Source organism: Hippocampus guttulatus, chromosome 11 (assembly GCF_054856545.1).
Source record: "Hippocampus guttulatus isolate MCC_2025c chromosome 11, RoL_Hgut_1.0, whole genome shotgun sequence".
NCBI classification, from domain to species: domain Eukaryota; kingdom Metazoa; phylum Chordata; class Actinopteri; order Syngnathiformes; family Syngnathidae; genus Hippocampus; species Hippocampus guttulatus.
Genome location: NC_141271.1, coordinates 19,908,776 through 19,934,354, shown reverse-complemented (window position 1 = coordinate 19,934,354; position 25,579 = coordinate 19,908,776). Strand labels below are relative to the sequence as shown.

The 25,579-nt window shown below is 47.0% G+C and overlaps 1 protein-coding gene across 4 annotated transcripts in view; it reads left to right on the top strand.

Annotated features, from left to right (window-relative positions):
* Positions 1-25,579, top strand: part of myo1b (myosin IB) — a 44,862-nt gene that overhangs the window by 11,124 nt on the left and 8,159 nt on the right. For all 4 annotated transcript variants that reach the window (XM_086123266.1, XM_086123265.1, XM_086123269.1 and 1 more), the window contains exons 4-21: positions 6,955-7,049; positions 8,524-8,628; positions 9,660-9,706; positions 10,805-10,868; positions 12,907-13,005; positions 13,839-13,942; positions 14,374-14,521; positions 15,211-15,329; positions 15,693-15,779; positions 16,263-16,328; positions 19,180-19,284; positions 20,040-20,102; positions 20,252-20,452; positions 20,917-21,143; positions 21,807-22,007; positions 23,937-24,030; positions 24,983-25,132; positions 25,211-25,279. In XM_086123266.1, coding sequence (XP_085979392.1) covers positions 6,955-7,049; positions 8,524-8,628; positions 9,660-9,706; positions 10,805-10,868; positions 12,907-13,005; positions 13,839-13,942; positions 14,374-14,521; positions 15,211-15,329; positions 15,693-15,779; positions 16,263-16,328; positions 19,180-19,284; positions 20,040-20,102; positions 20,252-20,452; positions 20,917-21,143; positions 21,807-22,007; positions 23,937-24,030; positions 24,983-25,132; positions 25,211-25,279 — 2,044 coding nt within the window. The remainder of the gene's footprint in view (positions 1-6,954; positions 7,050-8,523; positions 8,629-9,659; positions 9,707-10,804; positions 10,869-12,906; positions 13,006-13,838; positions 13,943-14,373; positions 14,522-15,210; positions 15,330-15,692; positions 15,780-16,262; positions 16,329-19,179; positions 19,285-20,039; positions 20,103-20,251; positions 20,453-20,916; positions 21,144-21,806; positions 22,008-23,936; positions 24,031-24,982; positions 25,133-25,210; positions 25,280-25,579) is intronic.

Below are 25,579 nucleotides of genomic sequence, written 5' to 3'. Positions count from 1 at the left end.
CTCGTCAATTAGCCCGCTCTGTCTTTGGTTGTCAAGAGACCGAATGGAAGTGGGGAGGAATACCATTGTCCCAGAAGAGACGCGTGCTAAGCAGACAAAAGCAAGAGTTCGTTTCATCGTTAGCACGTTATAAAGAAAATAAAAAGCGGCCACATACAGCATGTGCTCCAAGGTGTTTTTTATACTTGATGTTGTGTCATTTCACAAACAATACCTACAAAAAAAGTGAGAGAAATTCTACAACGGTACTCGGTTGAGTGCAGAGGCCTAATCATTTCGATTCAAGCTAAGTATGCCGTCTCCGTCGCGATCAAAAATTCCAGCAATTTGTTCTTTGATAAAATCAAAGCCACTGGTGATGGGAATCGAAAGGAGCTTCTTGATGAGAACCGGCTCCCCGTCGTTCGATTCCAAGGAACGGTTTGTTTGGTTGCCAGATGATTGGGTTGAAGATGTCAAACGCAAGATGTGTATCTTGCCTCGTCGAAGCTCGTGGGACGCAAGGAGTTGTCGATGTATGAAGGACAGCTCTGCAAAACGCCAATCAAATGAAGATGCTTTCAACATGCGACACGAATTGATCTTAATCCTCAAGTCGGACCATCTGGGTGAAGCTTTATGGCGTTGCGTTGATCTACTCAACCTCGTGTTGCGTTCGCAGTAAAGTCATAATACATATCCAATGTTATTTTATTTTTTTTGTCATTCCATGTCATCTTAAAAGATCAACAAAAGGAGGAATTCCAAGCGGAATTCTTGTTTGTACCCATATCGGAAGGATTTTGATTGCTCATAAATGCCACGTAAAAGCTGCTTTCAGTTCGAGGGAATACTGTACATGTCAAAGCTTGAATTGATCAGAAGCAATGTCGGCACCCCCCCCCCCCCCCCTCCTGTCGGTACATGTCGGTTGACACCTTAGTGGCGGACAGAAATGCCTTAAAGAACAAATAAGTGCGGAACCCTTTCGCTTTCTTTTCATACAATGAACCTTACGTGTCAACCAGCAACACCTTTTCTTCTTTTTTTTTTTTTTTGGAAGAGAAAGTTCCCATCACAGCTGTTTTACAATCAACTGAAATGTGGTTGCAAATTCTAATCGCCTGAAAAACGTCGGAGGCGATTTAGTACCGAAACACTTGCAAATCCACCTCGTCGAGCCACTGTACCTTGCGCTCATCAAACCACCACGGTTCCATTTGCCAGATGCGGCACCCGAAAGTTAGCAAGCGCTCCCAACAGGCGCGGGCTTTCCTCTCCTACGCGTGAAAAGCAAAACATTATAGGTGACGTCATTAGTAGCCCTTTGGCCACGCGCTTCCTCACCGCCGCTTGCCCGGAGTCCACCGTGGCCGAGGCTGGAGACAGATTGCGAAGTACGGCTTTGCGGTCTCCGGGGTGGGATCCTATTTTCCAAATGCTCGGTGACGTATTGAAATCCCCAATGCTCAATTGCATCACATTGGACTAAAGGCCATTGGGCCAAAGTCTGCTTGTGGATATGTCGGGGCTTTCCGCTGTTGTGTCACTTGGCATATTTGCAGATGAGCATCCTCCCGAAATTTAAAACAAAAAAAAAATGTAACATGTAAAAAAAAACCCCCACTGACATTTCTTGTTGGAGTAGGTTCCTCCTCTAGAATATTTCAACCCATCTGAACAAATATGCGTCATGACGCCTCTGCTGCAGCGCACCAATGGCTCATCAGCGCCGCATATGCGAATAAGCTTATAATGAAAAGGATTTGGTACACCGGTGTCAAATTTCAGGTCGTCTTTGTCACGGGGGACCCTTGGCAGCCCTTCGGGCATCTTGCCAAGAACTCGGGACACATTTGAAGACTCAACTCAGCTGTATTTGTAGAGCACTTTAAAACAACCATCGCTGTATACAAAGTGCTGTACGTGGAGCTGAAATAATTCCTACAACAATAAATGAGTAACAAAGACGGTAGAAAGCACAAAAACGGTCAAATTAAAAATCAAGTCTCATGCTGAGTTAAAAGCCAGAGAATAAAAATGACATTTAAAAAAAGTCTTAGTTCTCGGTCCCTCTTATATTGTCTGGTCCGCAGACCTGAAGCATCGAGTAGGGGTGGAGGAGCTCTGAGAGGTAAAGTGGGGCGAGGCCATATCAACGTTTGAAAACAAATAGGATCTTAAAAAGAACTCTAAAATGGACCGAGAGCCAGTGATGGGATGCCAGAATAGGAGTTACGTGCTCCCTCCTACGAGTACCAGTCAAGAGGCGAGCAGCACCATCTGGAGACGATTGACAAATTCAGACAGCAGCAACTGCATCCTGTTTTGTTGCCAAGTTCTTGCATGCGATGTTCACCTTGCGAATTTATGGCTTGGGTGAACTTTAATCATTTACTGATTAATGACACCACACCTTGGTTTGCATTTCGCTGCTCACCATAGCCAAAAGGTTGTAAATATATATATGGCTTTTGTCACTGCATTATTGCTCATTCCTCCTGGACTTTGTACCAAGCTTTTCCTGCCAATTACTGACCAGGACATTGTGCAGATGAATAAGTTCCCGCACTCATTTCAATGTATATTAAAGGAAAAACGCCCTGACCACAAGCTCTCTGTAATTGACGGGCGATCAGTCCCGGGCGCGGTCCGCCTCTTGTCAGCTCCCCCTCGACCAGCACCAGAAGTGGATAAATGCTCCAGCAAATGGATGGGCTCCTGCTTATAAATATTCCAATCTTTGACTTTCTGCATTCAACGCTGATCATTTTCACACCGCGGCCTCTGTCGTGATCACGGTGTCAGCAGGCTTATGTAATCGCCGCTGGAGCAGCAAACCTGTTTGTCGGTCGCACTTTCTGAAATGGCATTTTGACTCGGGTGGGTAGATTGTGTTGGCGCGATGGTGAGCTCAGCAAGCCCACAGAGGAGCGATTGCGAAAGAGTACGCTTTCTCACTCACAACTCGTGGAAGAAACGCAATGGATGGGGAGGTGGAGAAGCGGCAGTATAACAGGCTAAAATCCACATGTTCAGGGGGTGAGGCGGGGCAAGAGATTAGTTGCATCCTGTAACAGTGTCCTGTAGTTGCACACAAGCTGATCAAGAAACGGATTGAACGCACTGCTGCCGTTTTGTGTTGCCGTCAGGAGAGCCCATGCAGAGTCATGCTCGGCTGGCACGTGATTGGTCAAATTACCCCGAACAAGCTGTTAAACAGATTCGGCGGTGATTAATGTGAAGAGGACTCAATAGCCTGTGGAAATTTGGCCATGTGTAGAAGAGCAGCTCCTTTGTTCAGATTTCGAGACGTAAGAACGAGGCTGGCGCTACACCGCCGTCGAGTTGCTGTCCGGCTTGCATTGGCTACCACGCTCGATTGAATGGTATCTGGACGGAATGTATCCTGATTTCTTACATTGTGAGATAGTTCCTCTTTGTGTCCTGCTGTTGCATCATGAAATCTGTGTTGCAGCACCGGAGGAAGTCTCGAGTCACTAAATAAAGGCACATTCAGGTAACGGCGAGGGAGGGGGTTGTGTAAAGTAGGCCACAGACGTTTAACGTGAGCCTGTTATTTCGTTGCATTTAGTTTTGCATTAGTCGTAATTAACGATAGTGCTGCCCGACTCAAATGTTGAGACGAGGCGCTTGATTCCATCGGATTGTTTTGCCTCCCGTGGAGTTTCATTTGAACATGAATCAAGGATTGCAACCGTAGCCCGAGTGCGTTATCTAATATTTGATAAACATTGGTTTTCTCACCGTTAATATGCTATCGTAATTCAAAGTTGGTAGTTTAAGAAGTAGGTCATCAACCCGCACGTTATAAATCTGCCCCAAGTTTGATGTCCTTTTTTTAAACGAAGCAGCAGTGTGAGCAGTCTATTTGTCATCGTGTCATCACGAGCGGCCAAGAACATTTGCTCAAGTGGGCACAACGAGACATTGAGAGCAACACCAATGCAAGAATTTCCCCAATCTGACAAGCCTGCGGCGTCTGGGATTATAGAATCAAGTCTTGAGGCCCCCCCCCTCCCCGTTTTCCATTTCCCTGCCTGTGGCTTTGTGAATGTGGCTACGTACCCCCCCCCCTCCACCGCACACACACACGCACACACACACACACTCCCACCAGCTCCAAGTATATTGCATAGCCAGGACGTGAGGTTTCATCCATGTGCTTTATTACTCGATAAAATCTCATGACTCAGATTTTCAGTCACATTCAGTAAACTCGGCAGTCATTTTTCATCTCGACTTTTTTTGGGGTTTATGTGCAAAATCTCTCCGCCCCGAGTAAATGTGCAGTTCGACCACATCCCCACCCACAAGTTTTCGTGTATGTCCCAGGACGTGTTAGCAGAACCACACATGTAGAATCAAGTAAGGAGCCCCACTTAAAAAAAAAAAAAAAAAAAGCAGTTGAAGCTCAACTGCACGTGTGTCTTTGACGCTGTTTTGTAGCCTGTTCTTCTTCCACCTGTTTTACGCCGACACAATGTCATCACATCTGGGCCACATGTGTTCGAACCCGACATCTTCCGTGTCCCGCCTGACCGCCCACCCCGGCTGCGCTGCCCAGCGTCTCTTCTCGCACGTGCACGCGTAGGTGCGCATGTGTGTTTTTAGGCTTAGTTCGATCAGTCTCTTGGTCCACCTGGCCTTTCGGAAGGAGTTGTTTTGCAGCAGGGCCAGGCGGATTTCCTGCCTGGCAGGGAAGCCTTGATCGCTCGGAAATCACGGGCTTCTCTCCTGATGCCGACTCAAAATAGAAAACCGCTGAATGTAGCAACGTCCCGTGTAGTGCTAGTCCAAAATAGTTTATTACACTCGAAATTAAACGGCATCGCAACTGTGCTCTTCGTTTATAACTTGAGTGTTAATGTCCACGGCTGACGTCCATGAGAAGGGATGCACTTTAGCCTCGCCCTGAAGGCAGTTTGCAAAAGGGAGTCCGACAAAGGCAATTGCCAGAGCCCTGCTTTCCTGCTCACCAGGAGTTGAGTTGAGAGCGAACCGAACTATTTTCTCAGCGCTGATGTCACGCACTTGTGGTTTTTTTGCTCACCGCTGCCACGTGTAAAAGCCAAATTATAGCCCCCGTAGTCTGACGCGAAGGGGGAAGCGCCGAGCCCAACTTCCGCTCTCGGGCCTGGTCCCCGTTCGGAGAGTGCCTCGTTCGCTTCGCTTCGATGTTGACCGATGTTTAAAACCACCTCTAGTTGGTGAGAATCCCCCCGCCTGCGCATGTACTGTATGTACCGGCATACTGGGGCGAAGCAAGTCGCTGAAATTTCACGTGTTAGTCAGGCTACTGTAATCATGGTAGCTCAACGCAACTGTGCATGGAATCTTGGCTGGCCGTGACTCACTTGGAAAAGTCCCTGGCAATGGGACCCCCACCCCCCTCCCCCCCCCCCCCCCCCTGTCTCTCTGGTTACCCTCATCCCTTCGGCCCCCAGTTCTCCCCTTGGGCAGGATAATTGTATGATGGTTTGCTCATTGTCGGGATCAAGTCAGGCGACAGAAGGCTTTTCACAAAGAAGACATCTGCCACACTGCGTTGCCCTTTTCAGTTGCGGCCCAAAGTCCAAGCAAAAGTGCAAACTGATGAGCTCAGAAAGGGAGAGATTTTACTTTGTACACCCCAAGTGTCACGAGTCTCGGTAAATTAGTTTGCGCAATTATGGTCGACAAAGTGGATTTCCAATGCGGAGAATCCCAATACGTTGATTAGCCGTCAACTTTTTTGTTTTTTGTTTTTTTTGACACTCAACTTTGTTTGGGTTTTGTTTGGATGGGATGCATCCTTTGAAGCGTGTCAGGCAGGTTAAACCCAGCTGGCCAGAGCCAAATTTCAAAGTAATCCCCAGCAAATTGATGACATGGTTTTCTCACTGCGAGTGGTCAAAGGCTTACAACCCATGCCCCCCCCCCAAAAAAAAAAAAAAAAAAAAGAAAACACCATACATCCGGCCATGATGGCAAACTTCATGGTGACTTGAAGAATGCTACATGAGTGCGGGCTTGGATTACAACCAGGGTTGGTTCTGGGGGGGCGGGGGGGGGGGGGGGGGTCGACGTCTATCTTGACTTGTGAAATCGGGCGCTGAAACACAAATCACAACATTGTGTGCTGTAAAGGGTGCCGAAGCAAAAACAGATTGTGTAGCTTTTGTCGGGAGGGAGTTTCCACGTTTCCCATGTCCAGCTGAATTTGTGAATGAAGCCATCGTACGCAGTTTCGTAGGTTGAAAAGGAACCGGAGCATGCGAACAAATGACAAAATTCCGAGTTTTTTATTAATCCCAAAATTCCCCAATATGTCAGGAAAACCAAGTTGGCTTTTCGTTTTTCTCTGTTTGGGTTGGATTTGAGTGTGCCAATGTTTGAATAATTTCCGCCATTGCTGGCTTTCATGAGGACAAATCAGACAATGGCTGCACAAGTTCACATCCACATGTTCGATTTCTCATCGGGATTAAAACCAGTCGTGACTTCAACGCTGCCCTGTCTGAAGCGGCCGTGCCTCCGTTACATTTTCAAGATCAATCTGGGAATTATTAGCGAGTGCTGAACTTTAAACGGAGCCTCTACAATGCAGCTAAATAAAGCGACGGGTCTGCCTTACAGATGTGACCAAATTCTGCAATTTACTCACACGCTATTGATTAGCTTGGACGCCGTTGCGCCTGACTCGGCACTCTTGACATTTCCCTCGACCTCTTTCACTCTTCACCTTCCCAGAAAGTTGAGAGATTTAAGATTTTACTCGATGATGAACAAATGGACAAAATCCAGACACGAATAATAATCATTCCTGTTGAGAAATAATGTATTTTTATATCAAATCATTTGTGTATCGTATGCATGTGTTTGCAACTATTTGGTTATGTCAACAAGAGGCAAGTCTTGCCGCTGTTGGACTCTAATTCTGTTTGTTTTTTTTCTTTTTTCCCCCATCCGCAGTTACGCTTTGGCAGATGAGGCCTACAGGTCACTCAGAGACCAGGACAAGGACCAGTGTATACTCATTACAGGGGAGAGCGGAGCGGGGAAGACTGGTAAGACACAATTTGCTTTTGATCTTTTATTTTTTTTTTTTCCATTTTGCTGAATGTTACCCAAACGTCAATGGGAGATATTTTGACTTTGTTTCTTAATTTGGCCCCAATAGTTTGGAACTGGTGATCGCAATCACATGCCCATACAGTTCCTAATGAGCTCATGACTCCAAGAAAAAAAAAAAAAAGTACTCAAGAGAGTGTCTTGAATCCAAGTAGGCCAGTAAGTGGTTGGTACATGTAAAAACATGTCTTATCAGCTCAGCTCGATGCTCAACAAAGATCTGGCCAAGACATCGTCAAAACCTGCTCAAAGGCAACAGTGTACGGGAATTGCTCCTGTGCGGGAGGCCCACCTGTAGATCAAATCAGCAAGGCAACGGGATGGTGCTGATTTTCTTTTTTTTTTTCTTTTTCAAGAATTGCATGTTAATACAAAACCGCTTCTCTAAGTAGATATCCGCTATATTGATGTTGTGTGAAATTCAAAATCAGACAGAAAAAAGTTTTCAAGTAAAAAGCACACTGTGGATAAAATTGATGGATTGGATAGTGAGTATAAAAAAAAAAAGTTCAAACTAATAAATTGCAGTTTCCAGGGTCTTTGGTGATGTTTCAGTAAGTGCAGCCCAAGAATGTTTTTGCATAATGATCTGGGTTGTATTGAGGCGCTCTCACTGATATTAACCAAAAAAAACAAAAAAAGCCCTTTCCCAAAATGCCGGCCAGCTAAATCGAGGCGATAAATGTGGATTTTAGTAATCTCGTCATCCTTGAAGCTTTGTAGTGGAACAAGGCCATCAAAAACAGGCCTGCCCCACCAATACGGGTCATCGGCGCCCATGTGGTGCTCGGGGTTTTCTCAGGCCTTCTCAGAGCTTGTCGATATCGTGAAACAATGACACCACGTAAAAGGAAATGTCTTGCGCCTCGACGTTGCGTGCGCGGCATGACGATGGTGATGACGAACATCGTCATTGACTCTGTTTGGGTGCCGCATGTTTGGCCCACAATCCTCCTCCCACCGCCCCCACCCCCCGGCTCAGCGTTTTGATGACCTGCCAGGCTCATTAGCGATGCGTCCCACCAGCGGATGTCAAGCGCCTTGCTATCGCTTGCTGGCACTTCCCCTCGCGTCATCGCTTCTAGGTCACCGTCCTCTCGCTGGCCAGGAGGAAGGATGATCCCCATTGCCAGCCCGCAACACAAGATGCGGTTTGGAGCTCGTCGTCTTCCTTTCGCTCCAAATGCCTTTTTCAACACGGCGTCATCTGGCGTCTCATTGGGGGCAGTTTTCACGATGCAGCAATAGTCCGAAAAGTGGAAAGTAGGGTGTTTTTGTGCATTGAGGCTTCTGTCAGAGGGGATGGGGGAAAGGGGATTTTTTTTTTTTGAAGGTGGCTGGGAGATTGAAGGGATAACGCACGACTGGCGACAGAGTAGACTTGATATTTATCCGTGCGTGTTGTTGCAGAGGCCAGTAAGCTGGTGATGTCATACGTGGCAGCGGTGTGTGGGAAGGGCCAGGAGGTGAATAAGGTCAAGGAACAGTTACTGCAGTCCAATCCTGTGCTGGAAGGTGAGTAGAGTGACCCACACGCGCCGTCATGGACTGTCTGTGTCAAATCAAGCGGAGCTCAAAGAACACCACTCTTTTGCTCAACTTTAAAGATCAACTGTTTATCGGGGAGAGGGGGTGTACATAATCCAGAACATGTGTACTGAACAATGATGCTTTCCTTTTGCACTACTATATTTAGAACTCGCCACCGACCAACAGGCAGCACCTTAAATCTCTACTTTTCTTGCTGCTTAGATTAAAAAAAAAAAATAAAAAAAAATCTTAGGTCATCCTTAAAAGTCATTCAGTACCAGCCAATTCTGGACCAAGTCTGAAAAGATGTTTAAAAACGTCTTTGGGAGTGAATGAGTTAAATGCTGCACTTGTAAATTTTTTTTTTCGTTCACCCTGTTGTTTGCGCCCATTTGGGTGCAAAGTTTGTTTGAGTCACTTTCAGGTTTTGTTCGTGTCCAGGTGCTTCAAAGCAATCGCATGTTCAGTATACAAAATGCATCTCATCGCTACCAGTCGAGCTGGAACGTGGCCGGCTGTATTTTCCAGGGGAGGGGAGGGGGGGGGGGGGGGTGCAGTGGACAGGAAATGCCCATGAAGGAAGAGGCTGTATGCCCGTGTTTTTGTCGCTGCACATCTGCAAGAGTTTAGCTGCTGCTTAATGCTTCACAGGGAGACGGCTGGGGGGGAAAGGTGGGGGAGGGGCAGGGGGGGGTGACCCGGCGTCACACAATGCATCTGTGTGCTCGCTGCCTCATGCTTTTTCAGAATATTCTTTGTTTTTTTTACTCAATGCTAACATCCTGCTAGCCTTGAGTTGCGCTCGCTATCTTTCTGCAGAGCCGTCGCATCTATGTCGAGATATAGATCCACACACTATAGTCCTTAACTGATGGATATCGAGCAGATCAAAGGCTCTGTCTTGTATCATGATGATTTTTTTTCGAAATTTTGTGGGCCTTTTTCCTGTTGTCGTGCCTTTTGAGGTGCTGTATTTGTATTTTATGATGCCCCACTATTTTCCGATTTTTTTTCAGCCTTCGGAAATGCCAAGACGGTGAGGAATGACAACTCGTCCAGATTTGTGAGTGTCCTTACAAGCATTTCTACTCTAACCCCTCAAACCGCCGCCGTTCATGCACGTGAACTAACTGAAGGACTTGAGCGCGACCACATTTGGATCGCACGTTGCTGAACGGGATCATTTTAGCCCGGCGAGTGTCCATCTGCAGCAGATACGTCTTGATCGGCTTTGAAATGGGATTCATCCGTACGAGTGTCACCAATGGTGCGGTCTCCACGGTGACAGCTTTTCCCATACAGTATTGTTTTTGGAAAAACACACTCCCCTATGCTTCGCGTCAGCAGCAGACCTGGAACGGTCGTGATATTTTGAAGCGACACATGTGAGATGGCTTTTGACTTTGAATTTGACTTTGGCTTTTGACTTTTTTCCCGATGAATGGAAAAAGTCATTCCGTCGTTTTCCTGCCCAGTTGCCGCACAGTCACGCAGCCCACACCTGCACAGATCGCTTGGATTTCAACGGCAAAGGGGTGATTGCACAGCTTTTCCGACTGAAAAGACAACCATTTCCTTCGGTCTTTCTTTTTGTACGCGCTTTTCCCATAAAATAGCGGCCGATTCGAGAGGCCTCGCGTTTCATCGAGGTCTTTTGGATGCGGCCTTTGAGGCGAGCTTCGCCATTGAACCCCGATGCAGTCGCCGTGCAATATTAAATCACTAATCTCCATCGCCGCTATGAAATCATGCCAGTGCTCAGACCGGAGTCGTAGCCCATGCAGGAGTATTATAAGGGATTACGGCCCTGATCTGTTTATATTTAGGTAACCTTGGCCGAAACCTTCAGACGAGGTCGTGATGACATGCCACCGGATAGCGGGTCATCAAACACCCACGGATGATCATGAAACCGTCTTTTAAGACGCCAAGCTTGGTCGCTCCTGACCACCAGCTATTAATGTCACAGGGCCGTCCGCGCAACTTCCGAGTTTGAAACGGACGGACCCGGAATAGCGTTTTTAGTCCTGATTATGGCCGAGCAATTGACTGAAGTCCAGGATGGTGCCCCCCCCTTTTTTTTTTTTTTTTATGCCTCAAACGGAGAGGCGCGCGTCGATCCGACTCTGTCATTTTGTAACCAGTGACCTGTGGCCTACAGGGAAAGTACATGGACATCGAGTTTGACTTCAAAGGAGATCCTCTCGGTGGAGTCATCAGCAACTGTAAGTATCACCCGCCCTCGTTCTCAAGTCGCGCAAAGAAACCTTCAAGTCTTAATGTGCATGCCATACGAAGAAGAAACATGTCAGCAGTTCATCAAAACTGCCGCACAGACGCCCCCCACTGAAGCCAATCTCCTGCCCAGACTGAACAAAACACACACACACACACCCTCCGCACTGTGACTCTCCCCTATTCAGTTCTTGTCTCTGTTTTGCTTTTTATCTTGCCTCTGTTCACATTGTTTTGTCTGCGCCGGATTCCCCGCCAGAGGTCACAGAAAACAACGGAGCGGAGCTTATGCCGGAGGCACGAGTGACTCTCTGTTAATTCCGGCGCAAGAGAGTCGAGTGTGAGGAAGATCCACGGGCATGTGACTTCTTCGGACAGAGCGGGGCTGACTATTTGAGCGCACGGGGGGGTCAACGCGGATTTTCTGAGGGAAGCAATGTATCGGGTCTCGTTTTGTGTCCTCACAATGGCTCTCTATTTTCGTGCCGTCAGTCAAGACCGGTTTGGATGCTCACGGTGGAATTGACATGCTAACTGGATTGTGGTAAATGCGCAGCGCCTCACACTTGGCGTTTCGCTGCCGTCAGCCCCTCGCCCGTTCTATTATTGATGCGCTTGAGCTCAGTGATTCACGGGGACGTGGGTGCCGGCGATGCACATTCAGGTCAGCGAATGGCTCTCGACCTGCGTTGCACCCGTCCTCCCAGTGCCCACCTACCGGATGAGTCACTTTTTGGTATGCTGAATGACAGGAGCCGCTTTTTGACTTCTAAAATGGCGGCCGCGATAAAGAAGAGGGTTGGGATGAGAGATGTATAACCCATGGTACGGTCAGGAACTCTGTTTTGAGGCCAACGTCGGTGTTGTGTGTATGCAGAGAACATCTTTTCTCTCGCCAAATGATCTCGATCGCATTTCCAAACGCAAACATCCGACGGCTACGCCCTGACGGCGAGTACAATAAAAGACAACTTTTACACGGTTGCTAGCTTTCTTCACCCCCAGTAATACGTTTGGCTCTTCCAATAACAAAGCACAGAAGCCTCTTTTAAATACGGGATACGACTTGGTCAAAAACACGCCGCGGTCCGCCTCGCTATCCTGAATCAAGCGGCCATCCCGCACATAAACGGCTCGCTAACCAAAGTAACCACTACAGGAGGGAGGCGAAAGCGACTGGAACAAAATCAGCTTGTGTTTCTCACCGCACTTCGCAAGTCGTGCTGTCATACGCTCGCTACTTCATTGAGCGATGCGCACCGCTAGCCATTCGCTGACTTCGTCCTTGCACTGCAGAACACCAGCTCAAACCCGCCTTCCGGGAACAAGGCAGCGCCACATCTGCTTGTCAACCACCTGAGCCACAAAAGAGCAACTTTGTACCCTCAAAGAACCGTGCCTGGTTTTAATGAAATAGGGTCCGAGCGAAACATCAGGTCGGGCTAAGGAAAGCGACTAAAAATGACTCGATCCTATACGTTTGGATCACGTCGAACCGGAGCAAGGGAATGCCGTCATCCTGCGGGTCAGCCGCCCATCTCCGCCGACGGCCTCTAATTAAATCATGCTCGCTCTAATGCGGTGGCCAGATGACGGCTTCCTTTTTTCATCGTGCGCCGTTCACACGCAACGGGGAACTGCGCTGAGAATGCCGACGGCTTTATGCGCTTTCTTACACGTACGCTGCAAAGTGCAGCACAAACAGGAAAACGCTGACAAAACATTGCCTCGGTTGCCACGGCAACCAGACGACGTGGGACGTACCGTCTTGGAGGAGTTGGAGAGTTACAGTCCGTCCACACCCTGAGAAAATCTGTTCATTCATTTTCATGTCAAGCCAAATTGTTTGGGTGCGCAGCAAAAAGAAAGCGTTTGCCTCGCTGCACCAATACTTTTGGAACGCAGGTTCCATGGCCAACTTTCGGCCGCTCAACCACGCATTAATTGTAACCAATGAAAAATGTCCGATATTGTGCACTTTTCTTTTTTCAAGCTCATTATTTGCTTTTTTTTCCGACACTTTTTCAGATCTGCTGGAGAAGTCCCGTGTGGTGAAACAACCGCGAGGGGAGAGGAACTTCCACGTCTTTTACCAGCTCTTGTCCGGCGCTTCTGATGATACGCTCAGTAGGTTTGAAGCGCGCCGCGCGTGAAATCGGACATTTTAAGGACCTCCACATGAATGTCAAAAAGATGCCCGGCAATAAACGGGAGCGAGTTCATGCACCTTATAAATGAGGCCTCAGGTAGCCAGATGTTCTCTTCAGACTAAACTGGAGTCTGTCATGTCAGCTTCCTCTTTTCGTGGCTTCAATTTGCATGTTAGACAGCGAGGGTGTGCGTGTGTCCTCCCCAGTAGGTTTTGAATTTCTTTGATTCTTTATTTTTATATTTTTATTGTTCTGTGAATACAAAAGACATGTCGTTTGACCAAGATGTGGCGTGAGCACCCGCAAGCATAGCGCAGCTGGACAAACACTCGCCGGGCGCGTTCATGGCACCGTCTTCCTGCTTTACAAACAGCGCAGAGAACAAAGGGAGGCTGGGAAACCTGTTCTTTGTGGAAGCTTTTCCGGCGATCGAGCGCCATTGTTTTTATGGCCTGCACAGGATAACAACATCATGGCCATTGACTCCAGATCTCACACACACACACATTTGGGCATTTTCCGACGTTCTCAATCAGTATGCAAAAACTGGGTTTTTTTTGTTTTGTTTTGTTTTTTTAATATTATATAATTTATGTATTATATAAAGCATAAACGTTATATTAGCATGCTAAGCTAACGGCTCCTCTGTTGTTCAAGCTGATGTTTGTCTGAATTGGACATGCCATATCTGAGCTCCTACTAATATCTCAAGTGATTGACTCCCAACGTCACTTGGCGCTCAGGAATTAATCGGAATGTGTCCGGCCCAACGTCGCCTCCAATTTCCGCCCCTGGTTTTGTGTGTAACAGAGAAACTGAAACTGAACCGGGACTTCAGCAAGTACAACTACTTGAGCCTCGATTCCGCTGTGGTCAACGGGCTCGACGACGCCGCCAGCTTTAGGACGGTCAAAGTGAGTACGGCAGTTATTTTTCAGTGGCGTGACACCTAATGGCCTATTCTACAAAGAAGTACGGAGGACCGAGGTTGGGCTGATTTCTCCTCATCGTCTTGAACTAACCGACTCGCAGTAAAGATTACGAACATCCTCTAGCGGGGCCGTGAAACTGGTGAACATTAAACTGAAACTCATCCTGGAAGTGAAGTGAGGTCTAGCTCCATTGATGTCGATAAACTGTATGCAATTCACCCCGAGGCCAAATGTGGTCAAATGATCGCTCATTGTCATGGTATCAATTCATCTTTCCGCATCGTCGGTCTCGGCCACGTGTTGTTCTGATATGCGGTGGCAGTCCGCAGATACTCGTCGCCGTGGAATTATGGCTCGCCTTCTGTTCCGGTTTAAGCCTCCCTCATCCGACCGGTTTTATTTCCCATCCCCAGAACGCGATGCAGATTGTGGGCTTCATGGAGGACGAGGTACAGTCGGTGCTGGAGCTTGTGGCGGCTGTCCTGAAGCTCGGCAACATCGAGTTCAAGCCCGAGTCGCGGTGCAACGGCGCCGACGAGAGCCGCGTGAAAGATAAAAACGGTACGGGTTAATGGACAGGGCAGTGGCCGCCGCCACTATTGCCCTTGTTGGATCGTTGGCGAGCCCGCACAACCCGATGACCAACTGTTAAGCCACTGCCCGCCCCCCCCCCCCATTGACTCAGTAAAAAATGGCACATTATTTCTGCTCCCTAATTATGTTACCATGTGAATTTGCTATGTTAACTGTTAAAAAAAAAAAAAGAAGTTTTTGCCATTTCACATTTCAGGAAGCAAATAAAATAATAATCCAATGCACACATTTATTTGTAATCCACCAGATTGACTGATTTTGGAATATTCTGAATGATTCTTTGTGCACGCAAGCCTCTCATAACTGCTATATATGAGTCGGTAGACTAAGTTTGTTTTCACTGCTATATTGCTGAAGTTCAAACAATGTGAAAGCATCCCAGTGACCAGCGAGGGAGATGCTGTGTATGGAAAACGTAAAAGATCTCTTATCTGCGAAAATGGCTGCGCACAAGCATATCGGGGTGGAATCAGTGGCTGATAAACAAGCTGACATTCTTTACCAAACCAGCTTCTTGCCTCGGAGGAAACTGGAAAAAAAAAAAAAAAAAAAAAAACATGCCTTGACTTTCAAGTCAACATTTGCCCATTTCCTCTGAATGCTTGCGGTGTCTGTTTGCAGTTTTGAGCATGTGTTCCATTTTATCTGATGTGCAGATTTAAAAGAGATGTGTGAGCTGCTGGGGATCGAGCAGACGGTGCTGGAAAGGGCCTTCAGCTATCGCACGGTCGAGGCCAAATTGGAGAAGGTGTCGACCACCTTGAATGTGGCCCAGGTGAGAAGGGAAGTTTTGACACGTTTGAATCGCAAGCCCCGCCTCCCGGTACGTGTTCCGCGCACGCTCGAGGCGGCTCCCTCGTCCGTGTTTCACGAGCCGCCACCTCGCGTCCGCGTCGACGTTGGCACGCAAAGCTTTCAATTATAAATGAGGAGTATTCCTCTTGGAAAATTCATTTGTGGGTCACATTGGAGAAGTCGGCGCGTAATCTGGATTCCATAAAGCTGCTGTATTAAAATAAAATATCACATGCTGCTTACTGCTGCTTACAATCGACCTGGGATGATATCCAGTTATGTTTGTACGACTTTGTTGATGTTCTTTTCATTCCCTTAACATATTGATCTTTTTTTTTTGCAGGCCTACTATGCTCGAGATGCCCTTGCCAAAAATCTCTACAGCCGTCTGTTTAGTTGGCTCGTTACTCGGATCAACGAAAGCATAAAAGTAAGACGTTTCCATGTGAACCATGTTTGATTTTACAGTCAATATCGTCGCTGTCTGGGAAGAACCTTGCGTGTCCAGATGTGCTTAATTTCACTTTGTTTTTCACAAACTAGAGAGTCTGAGTTCTTGATGGTTGAAATACTTTTAAAAATGTTGATAGTTGGTTTAGATTACTTTTTGGGGGGGAGGGGGGGGGAGGGGGGGGGTCTCTGCAATGCTTTGGTGCAGAAGCAACTAGTCAGTCAAGAATATAAGCGCGTCCAGATTTATCTCTGCATATTAAACTGCTTAGTCAGTGAATTGCTTTCTTAATTGTGTCACTCGTAGCTCTCAGACCTTTAAGAATTTGGGAAGATGTAACTGCAATTGTTCGCTAGTTATTTTATTTCGGGAGGGTGGGGGAGGGCGAAATTTAATTAGCCATCGATGACCCTGCCACTTGCCCTCTAAAATCCTAATGTTGACTATATTGTCCACCTGCAGGCACAAACTAAAAGCCGCCACAAGGTCATGGGCGTGCTGGACATCTACGGCTTCGAGATATTCGAGGTAGGAAAGCCGAAACCTTTTCCGTTTTTCCCGTCCGTCTTCCTGTCCGTGTGTGATGAGGATAGAATCTGACCACGCATCCATTTTTATCGGCTTTCAAAGGATTTTGCCCCTGGCTGTTTGTGCGACTGCGCGCGAGTGGCGACATACCTGTGAGGAGCTTATCTCCACAACCGTGGGCTGATAAAAGCATATTCATATTGGATTAGTTCAGCTTTACTGCTCTCGGGAGTGAAATCCTCTTTTGCCGCACGTAGATTTCAACACGAATATCGGCAGTAAAACCAACTGACTTTGAAGACACTGATCAATACGTGCTTGCTCCCGTACGGGCGCTGCACAGATGCGGAATATTGCTGTGACGGGGGTCCTCCACTTGCGTCTTTGGAATGTAACGAAAAGTGCACCGTGTAAGAATTTCTTGTCACGCAGCACAGGAAGGCACAGTCTGTTCCCGCTGCGTTTACTGGTTTCCCTTTGATGATGTGTCTTTTGGCGGCATCGTTTTTCCACACAAATATTTCCCGTAACATAACGTTTCGAGGTGACAAGCGGCATCGAGAAATAGAACGACACTCAGACTTTACGACTGCGTCACCGCAGGTCAGTGACAGATTGCCACACATTGTGACTTGCGTACCAATTCTTGGAAACATCAGCGGAGGTTACGTCGAAACCTGAAAAATAATTTCCTGCGCTGGGTTACCATTATAATACCCAGAACTTTTCTCTGTCATATATTTCTATATTTAGACATTTTTTTCCAGTCTTTATGTTGCGAAGGAGGAGTCCCGCTTAACTGACAAATGGGAGGCTCCCTCTAGTGGTATGCGAGAGAATTACTGAATTAGTTGTTCAAACTGTATCACGTTAGGATGACTCAAACTTTTGTCAGTTTCTGGTCAAGGTGTCCAAATGAATTGCTTGATCGACAACAAATGGATGATCAAGCTCATCGATCACAGCCGTTGTTAGACTTTAAATTGTTCAAATCTTTTGATTTCAGCCTCTGATTTGTTTGGTCCTTCATCAAAGCGGACTGATTATCGTTTGCGTTTAATCACCGTTAGACATTTGCTTTAACTTTGGAAAACAACAATTGAACAAGCAATTGAATTGGCTTCAAAAAGTTTGGTCGATAAATATCATTCCTTGCATGCAATTCACCTGCAACAGTAATTGGTTAAAAAATAGGAATTTAATTGAAAAATTATTAATGTATCCTAATAATAAAATCTAAAAAACGATTCCATCGACGCAGCCTCCGTTTCGAGTACAGTACAGTTTAACTTCAAAGTGCAATCAGTTGCATTTTGTCAACATGTATTGAGTGCGTGAGAGGTGCTGAGTGGTCTTAATGAATAAATATTCTGTGCCTTGTTGCGCCAATGCCCCCCAACCCCATTCATTACGTTCATGTCTTTGCCATGCCACTGCTCATTCTCTTCACTCACTCTCAAGCCATTCCTCTCCTCTTGCCTGTTGTCTCGTGTGTCGGTCACCAGAATGCAGTAAGTAACACCAGCCTGCTGTTTGCTGTGCTTGTTGACGCATGCTTCTCATCCTCCTAATTTTGACGCTCACTAAAAGACGATCGGCGGGCTCCCGGTGTGCAGCGCGGCCACGTGGCTGTCCTGATGCAAAAAAATTCAATAAAATCAACCTTTGCATCAGCCGAGACATAACATGCACTCTGTTGGCAGCCAGTCAATATCAAATATGTAGATCAGGCCTGGGGGATTTTATTTTATTTTATTATTTTTTTTAAACACGTCCACAGTCAGTCAGCTTGCATTGAGCGGCTGCGTTGTGTTGCTGCCTCTCAGAGATGATTGCACACATTGTGGTCATTGATTGAATTGCCAACAGAGTGTGTTTTTCCCCCCCTTGTATTGCCCTTTTCTTCGGTATTGTTTCTAAAACTCTCTTATAGGGGGCTTACGTTATCTCAACAGGTTAACACCAATTATGTTGAGGGAAAACTCCAGTTTCCGTTCAATGTGTATTTTGACACGTATGTGAAAGCGATGACGCCGCTAACGGCAAACGCTAGCATACTTGCTCGAAATAACTAAAAATTTTGTTGTGAGAGAAATGTGGATTTGGACACTTTTCAATCCAGCCTTGTGCCTGCTGCCACTTGCCTTGCTTTGCTATTGAATGCGCGAGTGAGTTTTTAAGCGGGTGAAGGTGACTGCGGTTTCTCCGTAAAGGGAAGAGATTACGGTACCTTTTTTTTTTTGCTCTGTATTCCAATTTCCCTGTCATTGAGAAACCTTGCCGTGTCCTTCGCTCAATGGGCTGTTAAACTAAACCCGCTTATTGCCGTAGCGGCTAATGGCTAACCCAACACGTAGCACAATTAGGCCATCTGCCAGGAAGTGTGACGCTCCCCCTCAATGGCTCATAATTGACAGCGATTATAATTGCCTGTAAATGTTTAAACGGCATCTATGGGTGGTTACTTACAGTCTATGGCTTTATCGTAAGGGCCCATCTGCTTTGACGAGTTTTATAGTAGCCGCGGTTCACTCTTTAAATTGTGCTCGATGTGCGTTTTCAATAACGAGGTAGCCGCATTTAGAATCTGCTCATATTAGAAGAAAAATAGCCTTGGATGTCACCTAACCGATGTCTGCGTTTAGTCTCGTAGTCGTCAAATCCAAAAGCTTTTCTAACTGGGCTATTGCACAGATTCAGCGTTTGCGTTTCATCAATTTGTCTGTGTAGGGTGACCTTTTAGTTGCGCAAAGACTAAAATCCGACTAAATCGCCATCTTGAAAACGCTAGACAGCAACCATGGGGGACGTGTCAAGGCGTAAAAGCGCTCTTCTGTCCCTGCTCCTACAGGACAACAGCTTTGAGCAGTTCATCATCAACTATTGCAATGAGAAGCTGCAGCAGATCTTCATCGAGCTCACCCTGCGTGAGGAGCAGGAGGAGTACATCAGAGAGGCAAGTTTGTATATTGGCACGCAATCAACATCTTCGCAAATGGCAGGGAAGGAGGGGGGGGGGGGGGGGTCAATGGCCTCGATCACATAATCGCCGCAGGCCCCTTGCTTGACAGTGTTTCGTTATCTGTCCCACGCCGACAGCCTCTCGCTATCCTTCTCCTCCAGTGCAGGGGGAGAAATAAAGGTGGTCTCTTCATCCAGCAAAGCGTAACCCACCCCCCCCCCCCCCCCTCTCTCTCGTGGCCCGTCAACATCTGCTTGTTTTGAAAGCTCAACGTTGTGTGAGTGGTGACCCCCTCAACTCCTTCCCTACAAACACGACGGCGCATATTCTGGCCGCTCTCCAGCGTACAGCATGGGAAAATACCACAAGGCCTGTCGGCGGGAGAGGGGTTCATCGGGATAAGCCACGCCTTCTTTGCGCCCAACCCCCTCCGAAGATCTGTCACATCGCTTACATCAACCGAAGGCGTGTTCCCAACCCATTGCTTGTTGCGGTGTAGAGCTCCACATTATTTTTGGTTGAATTTGCTTAGAAAGCCAGCTTGGTGACATGTGTGACGTTGTCGCCGCGGAAAACAAAACAGCCCCCCCCCACCCCCAACAGAACTTATTTGCTTACAGATGTAATGGAAACCGAGCGCAGAGAGGTTGTTCTGAGGAATGTTCCTTTTGTGACTGTCATCGAGCCATCACTTATGTGCTTTATTGTCAAGCCATTGTCGCTTTGACCTTAATTTCCTTTTGTCGCAGGGCATCGAGTGGACCAACATTGAATACTTCAACAATGCCATTATCTGCGACCTCATTGAGAATGTAAGTCAGATTCCCACTGGTGGGGAGGGAGGGGCGGATCTCATCTAGCACCGGAATGTAAAAGGGCCATCGAAGCTCCGGCAATTTAAAAATCTGTCTCAAACAAATGAAAAAAAAAAAAACATGTCATCATGTCTTCACACCACCAGAACCAAAATGGCATCATGGCCATGTTGGATGAGGAGTGTCTGCGTCCCGGGACGGTGACGGACGAGACCTTCCTCGACAAGCTGAACACCATCTGCGCCGAGCACCAGCACTTTGAGAGCCGCCTGAGCAAGAATTCAAAGTTCCTCAACGACCACAGCTTGCCGCACAGTTGCTTCCGCATCCAGCACTACGCCGGCAAGGTACCGAGCGGCGACCCACACGGGCCACTTTTCCGCTCGTAATTGCTTTCTTAAATGATACGAAGCAGACCAGCAATGTCAGATTCATTTTCATCACACGGCAGTTATGGTTTCCCTCACAGAGGCGTTTATGACTCATAAATGTATAATTTAAAAAAAGCCGGACTTTTCACAAGATTGTACCTCCCCCCCCCCCGCCCCCCTTAAGATTTACTGAAAAATTCCAACTGTACTGTAGACGAAAAGATATCACTTTTGTCTTTCAACTACTGAAAATAGACCCTCAAAAATCCATAAATGTCACTTGATTAGTTTCCACAACTTTTAAAAAATCCCCCAAAAGGTCGATTTCTATCAAAAAGCAGAAACGTTTGTGATTTAGTGGTCCACAAAATGGCCATGAGTTTGACACAAAATGGTATTCTCCATAATGGACTTTTTTTTTTTCCTTCCCTTGTGTCAAGGTGCTGTACTGCGTCGAAGGCTTTGTGGACAAGAACAACGACCTCCTGTATCGCGATTTGTCCCAAGCCATGTTTAAGGCCAACCACAGTCTGATGAAGCAGCTGTTCCCGGAGGGCAACCCGGCCAAAGTCAACCTGAAGAGACCGCCCACTGCTGGCTTCCAGTTCAAAGCATCAGTGGGCACTCTCATGAAGAACCTGCAGACCAAGAACCCCAACTACATCCGGTAGCACGCATGCGGCCCGCACGATTACTTTTAACCGATTATATCACCGTCACTCGTCGTGCCAATTATTCATCATTGCGCTCCTTTTTGACAAACGGGGCGTTTTCAGCGCAAAATGAGACTTCTGAAACCTTCGAAAGAGTACACGTTCGATCATTTAAAACTATTGAATTTACAAGGGAGGTTAACATTTAATTCATTCAGTACCAGCCAATTCTGGACCGAGCCTGAAAAGACGTTTAAAAACGTCTTTGGGAGTGAATGAGTTAAATACAAAAATATGCTTCCAGAGTGGAATCATGAAATCCGGACACGGCATGTTGATCGCTATCAAAAGCGGCAGCTTCTCACCATGATGCTCCACATCTCCAATTTCTGCTGTACTTTCCTTCTGCGGACACGACCCGCTGTCATCAGTCCGACGAGTGAGTTTAGGCTCTCGCTTCAGGCTCGACCGACTGCGCTCGCTTATTTCGGCAGCTTAATGAAGTCTTAATCGTGTGTTTCCCGACTTGTGGTTCAGAAAGTGCTTCGTGAAGAGACGCCCACATTTCGTTTTAATTGTAGCCATGCAAATCGGGCGAGCCGTGCATCCCCTAGCACGCGCGCTGCATTCACAACATGTCATACTAAACCTCGCGTCTCCTCTTTTTTTTTTGCCAGGTGCATCAAGCCCAATGACAAGAAGGCAGCCCACATCTTCACTGAGTCGCTCGTTTGCCATCAAGTGCGCTACTTGGGCCTGATGGAGAACGTCCGCGTGAGACGAGCCGGCTACGCCTTCCGGCAGGTGTACGGGCCCTGCCTAGAGCGCTACAAAATGCTCTGCAAACGGACCTGGCCGCATTGGAGAGGGCCCGCAAGGTAACGGTCATGTTTATTCTCCGGCAGCAGGTGGGGGAGGTGGGAGTTGGGGGGGTATTACCGGGACCTTTGCCAGAACCCCCCCTGAGGCTTTCGGAGAAAATGTGCAGCCGTGGACTTTAAATAGTGAGTGCGCTTTCAGCTAGTCCCAGCGGAAAGAGCGACTGTGTGACCAGTGCTAATGGGCTGCCGTTGGAGTGGTCCGCTCCCAGGTGGGATTTTCTGCAGCTGTGTGAGACTCTCAATCTGGTTCCAGTCTTATCACGGCGCATAATCTTTCCTGCAAATAAATCGCTTTAGAATGCCGTGCACATTATTTCCCAGCTCATTATGTAGCATTTCATTCGATTTTTATCTCTTTCTATAAATCGGGCCATTCTCCAAGTATGGCGCTGCGCGGGCTCCCTCTTGTGGTACATTAAAATTAGGGCGGGGCCGATTTAATTGGCCCATATCGGCTCTTTTAAAATCGCCAAAAATCTGCTGTCTTTTTTTCTTTAACATATTAAGACCGTAGAACATAAGATAATGATCATGACATTTAACCTCGATGCAATTTTTTTTAAAATTTGCGTAATATGAAAGAAATCAAAGGACAAAACAGTCTGTTATAAAACAGTCAAAAGTTCTGCCTCTCACAACTGTATTGTTGTAAGCGTTAAGGGACCTCCTAAAAAGTCATTTCATTCATCGAAATCGGTGCGGTCTTTAAAAAATATAACAAATTAAAAAATTTAACTTTGAAGCTCAGTACGTTGATGTTGAATATTTAACAGCTGTTTGATTTTGAAATTATTTCGGTGCAGTTTGTTGTGAACGTTTATGTGCAAGACATCGAAGCTGTTCATGTTCAAGCTGGATGAATGCGGCCTTTACAAAGACAACAATACTCAGTTGAAGTCCATTTTCTTCAGTTAAAACCTCCCAAAGTGAGACATATTTGATCAAACGCCTGCGATAGAGATCATATTGCCGAAGTGTTGACAATATATTGTGGCTAGTCGATGTTGACACTGCCTACGGAGAATGTTTTCTTGGCCTGTGCTAGTTTTCCAGCTCGGCTTTATCGCACGTTTTCTCAGGCCAGTAACGCGCATATTTCAGCGGGCCTCACTCGGCGCCTTCGCATCAGATCATACATTATGCCGCATGCTCCGCAAAGGCCACGGTCCCCCTTTCTGCAGCGCGGCACGTGAAGGCATTTTATTCTTATCACTCTTTGCCTTCCATATCAATCAGACTCGCACGTTTTGCCTCCTCGGTTGGCAAATTGCGTTCCGATCATGGCACCCAGTCAGAATTTCCTCAGTCCCCCTTTTTGGTTTCTGTTCCACCGTGGTATATTCAGCCCTCTTTTCTGAGCAAATTGGTGCCGTGGTCAAATCCGGCTTCTTTCATCTTAGGCAGCCGCCTAAAGTAAAACCTCTCCTTTCTCTGGTGAGCACTTTGAAACAGTCATTTATGCCATCGTCACATCTCGGCTGGATTACTGGAACTCACTTTACTTTGGAGTCAGCCGATCCTCCATCAAGCGTCTCCAGTTGGTCCAAAATGCTGCTGCTCGCCTCTTGACTGGTACTCGTAAGAGGGAGTACATCACTCCTACTCTGGCGTCCTTTCAGTTCTTTTTAAGACTTTGTTTTCAAGGTCGCCCTCACACCTTACCTCTTGGAGCTTCTGCAGACCAGACCTCCCGCTGAACGTTCTGCAAGGCCCCTCGCTGTCCACCTTTAAAACCCTTTTGACTTATTTTTAGAGTGACTGTTTTTGTGCTTTCCACTGTCTGTTATGATTTTATTGTTTGTTGTCCAGGTTATTTTTGCTCTATGTACAGCACTTTGTGTTCAGCTCTGGCTGTGCTCTATAAATACATTTGAGTTGAGGGACGAGCGTTTTAAACATTCATTTCCCCCCACCGTCCTCCCGCAGGGAGGGTGTCGAAGTCCTCATGGCCGATCTTCAGGTTCCCACCGAAGAATTCTCCTACGGCCGCTCCAAAATCTTCATCAGAAATCCACGAACGGTAAAACTCACGGCGCACGCGTGAAGCCCCACCGCCGCACTTGTGTGCGCTTTGCCCATACGTGCCTGAATGTCAAAAAGTTGTCCTCGGCTGTTTTTGCGCAATGTTCGTGGGGGGTGGCGCCGTTCCGGCCCCCCCCCCCCCCTACTTCATGTTTTGCCTTCATCCAAACACATGCTTCCCTTTAGCCGTCCCATCTTCCATGGGAAATGAGCATCTCGAGTAGTCTCTTTAACTACTCGAGCAAGCACCATTTAGTACTTTTTTTTCCCCCTCTCGCTCAAAATACTTGGAAAACTTACACAACCTGCCACCGAAATCGAATAGAAATGACCTTAACCATCTTCAAATGAGATCGTAAAATGTCGGAGGGGTTGTCCAGGGCAAAGAAAAAGTTGGCCACTGGCTGCTTTTTTTTTTTTTTTTGCTGATTCTTTTCTCAAGGCTTCTGCACATTCCTGTTAACATTAAAAAAAAAAAAAAAAGTGTCAACATGATATCATTGCCAGAGTAATGACACTATAACAGTGATATCATGAACCCAGGATAATATGGCATAAGATATTCGTGTTGCAGCCGAAGATCGGTGATTCATTTCTTTTTTTTATTTTGCCGCGGGCCAAGCCGTAAAGCGGCATTCTGCTCCCTTCAGAAGGTGGCGCTTGGACTTTGTTCTTCATATCACTGAATCAATATTTGCTCCCAGATAAACATTGCTTTCTGCAGCATCAAGATGGTAAAAGACATTGCACTTTGCAACCTGAGTGTCAAAAGCCCAAATTCCCTGGAAAGTGAAAAGCAGAAATACTTCTCAATATTTTGGCGCACACTTCCGGCAATTATCATCCTTTTTTTTTTTCGAAAATGTATCCAGAAGCAGGTTGTCTGTTTGTCTTGTTGTGATCCAAGCAACCTATTTTCCCCTCCCCCCCCCCCCTCCTCTTCCTCACAGCTGTTTTTCTTAGAGGAAAGGCGGCGGCAGTGCCTGCAGGACCTGGCCACGCTCATTCAGAAAATCTACCGTGGCTGGAAGTGCCGCACTCATTTCTTGTTGCTGAAAAAGAGTCAGATTGTGGTCGCCGCGTGGTACCGGCGCTACGCGGTGAGTGAGCCATCGGGGCGGCGGGCGCCGGAACAATCCAAGTCGGCATTTGCTCATTTTCCCTTTGCCGCCTGACAGCAACAAAAGAAATACCAGAAGATCAAGAGCGCCACCACCGTGGTGCAGTCATACACTCGGGGGTGGCAGGTGGGCTTCCAAGTCTTTCTTTTCTTGTTATTGTTTGTTTGTTGTTCAATCAAAAGGCAACTGGAGGTACAAATGAGTATTAGGGTCACAAAAAATAATAATTATAATAACACAGCACAGGCGAGTCGCTTATGAGAATAAAGTTGTACATGTTTCGCTTCAAAGTTTGACTCTGAGATTAGTCATCGAGCAATCTCTCAACTTGTCATCTCGTAGTGCACAGGTGTCAAAGTCAAGGCCCGGGGGCCAGATCTGGCCCGCCACATCATTTTATGTGGCCCGCAAAAGCAATTCACGTGT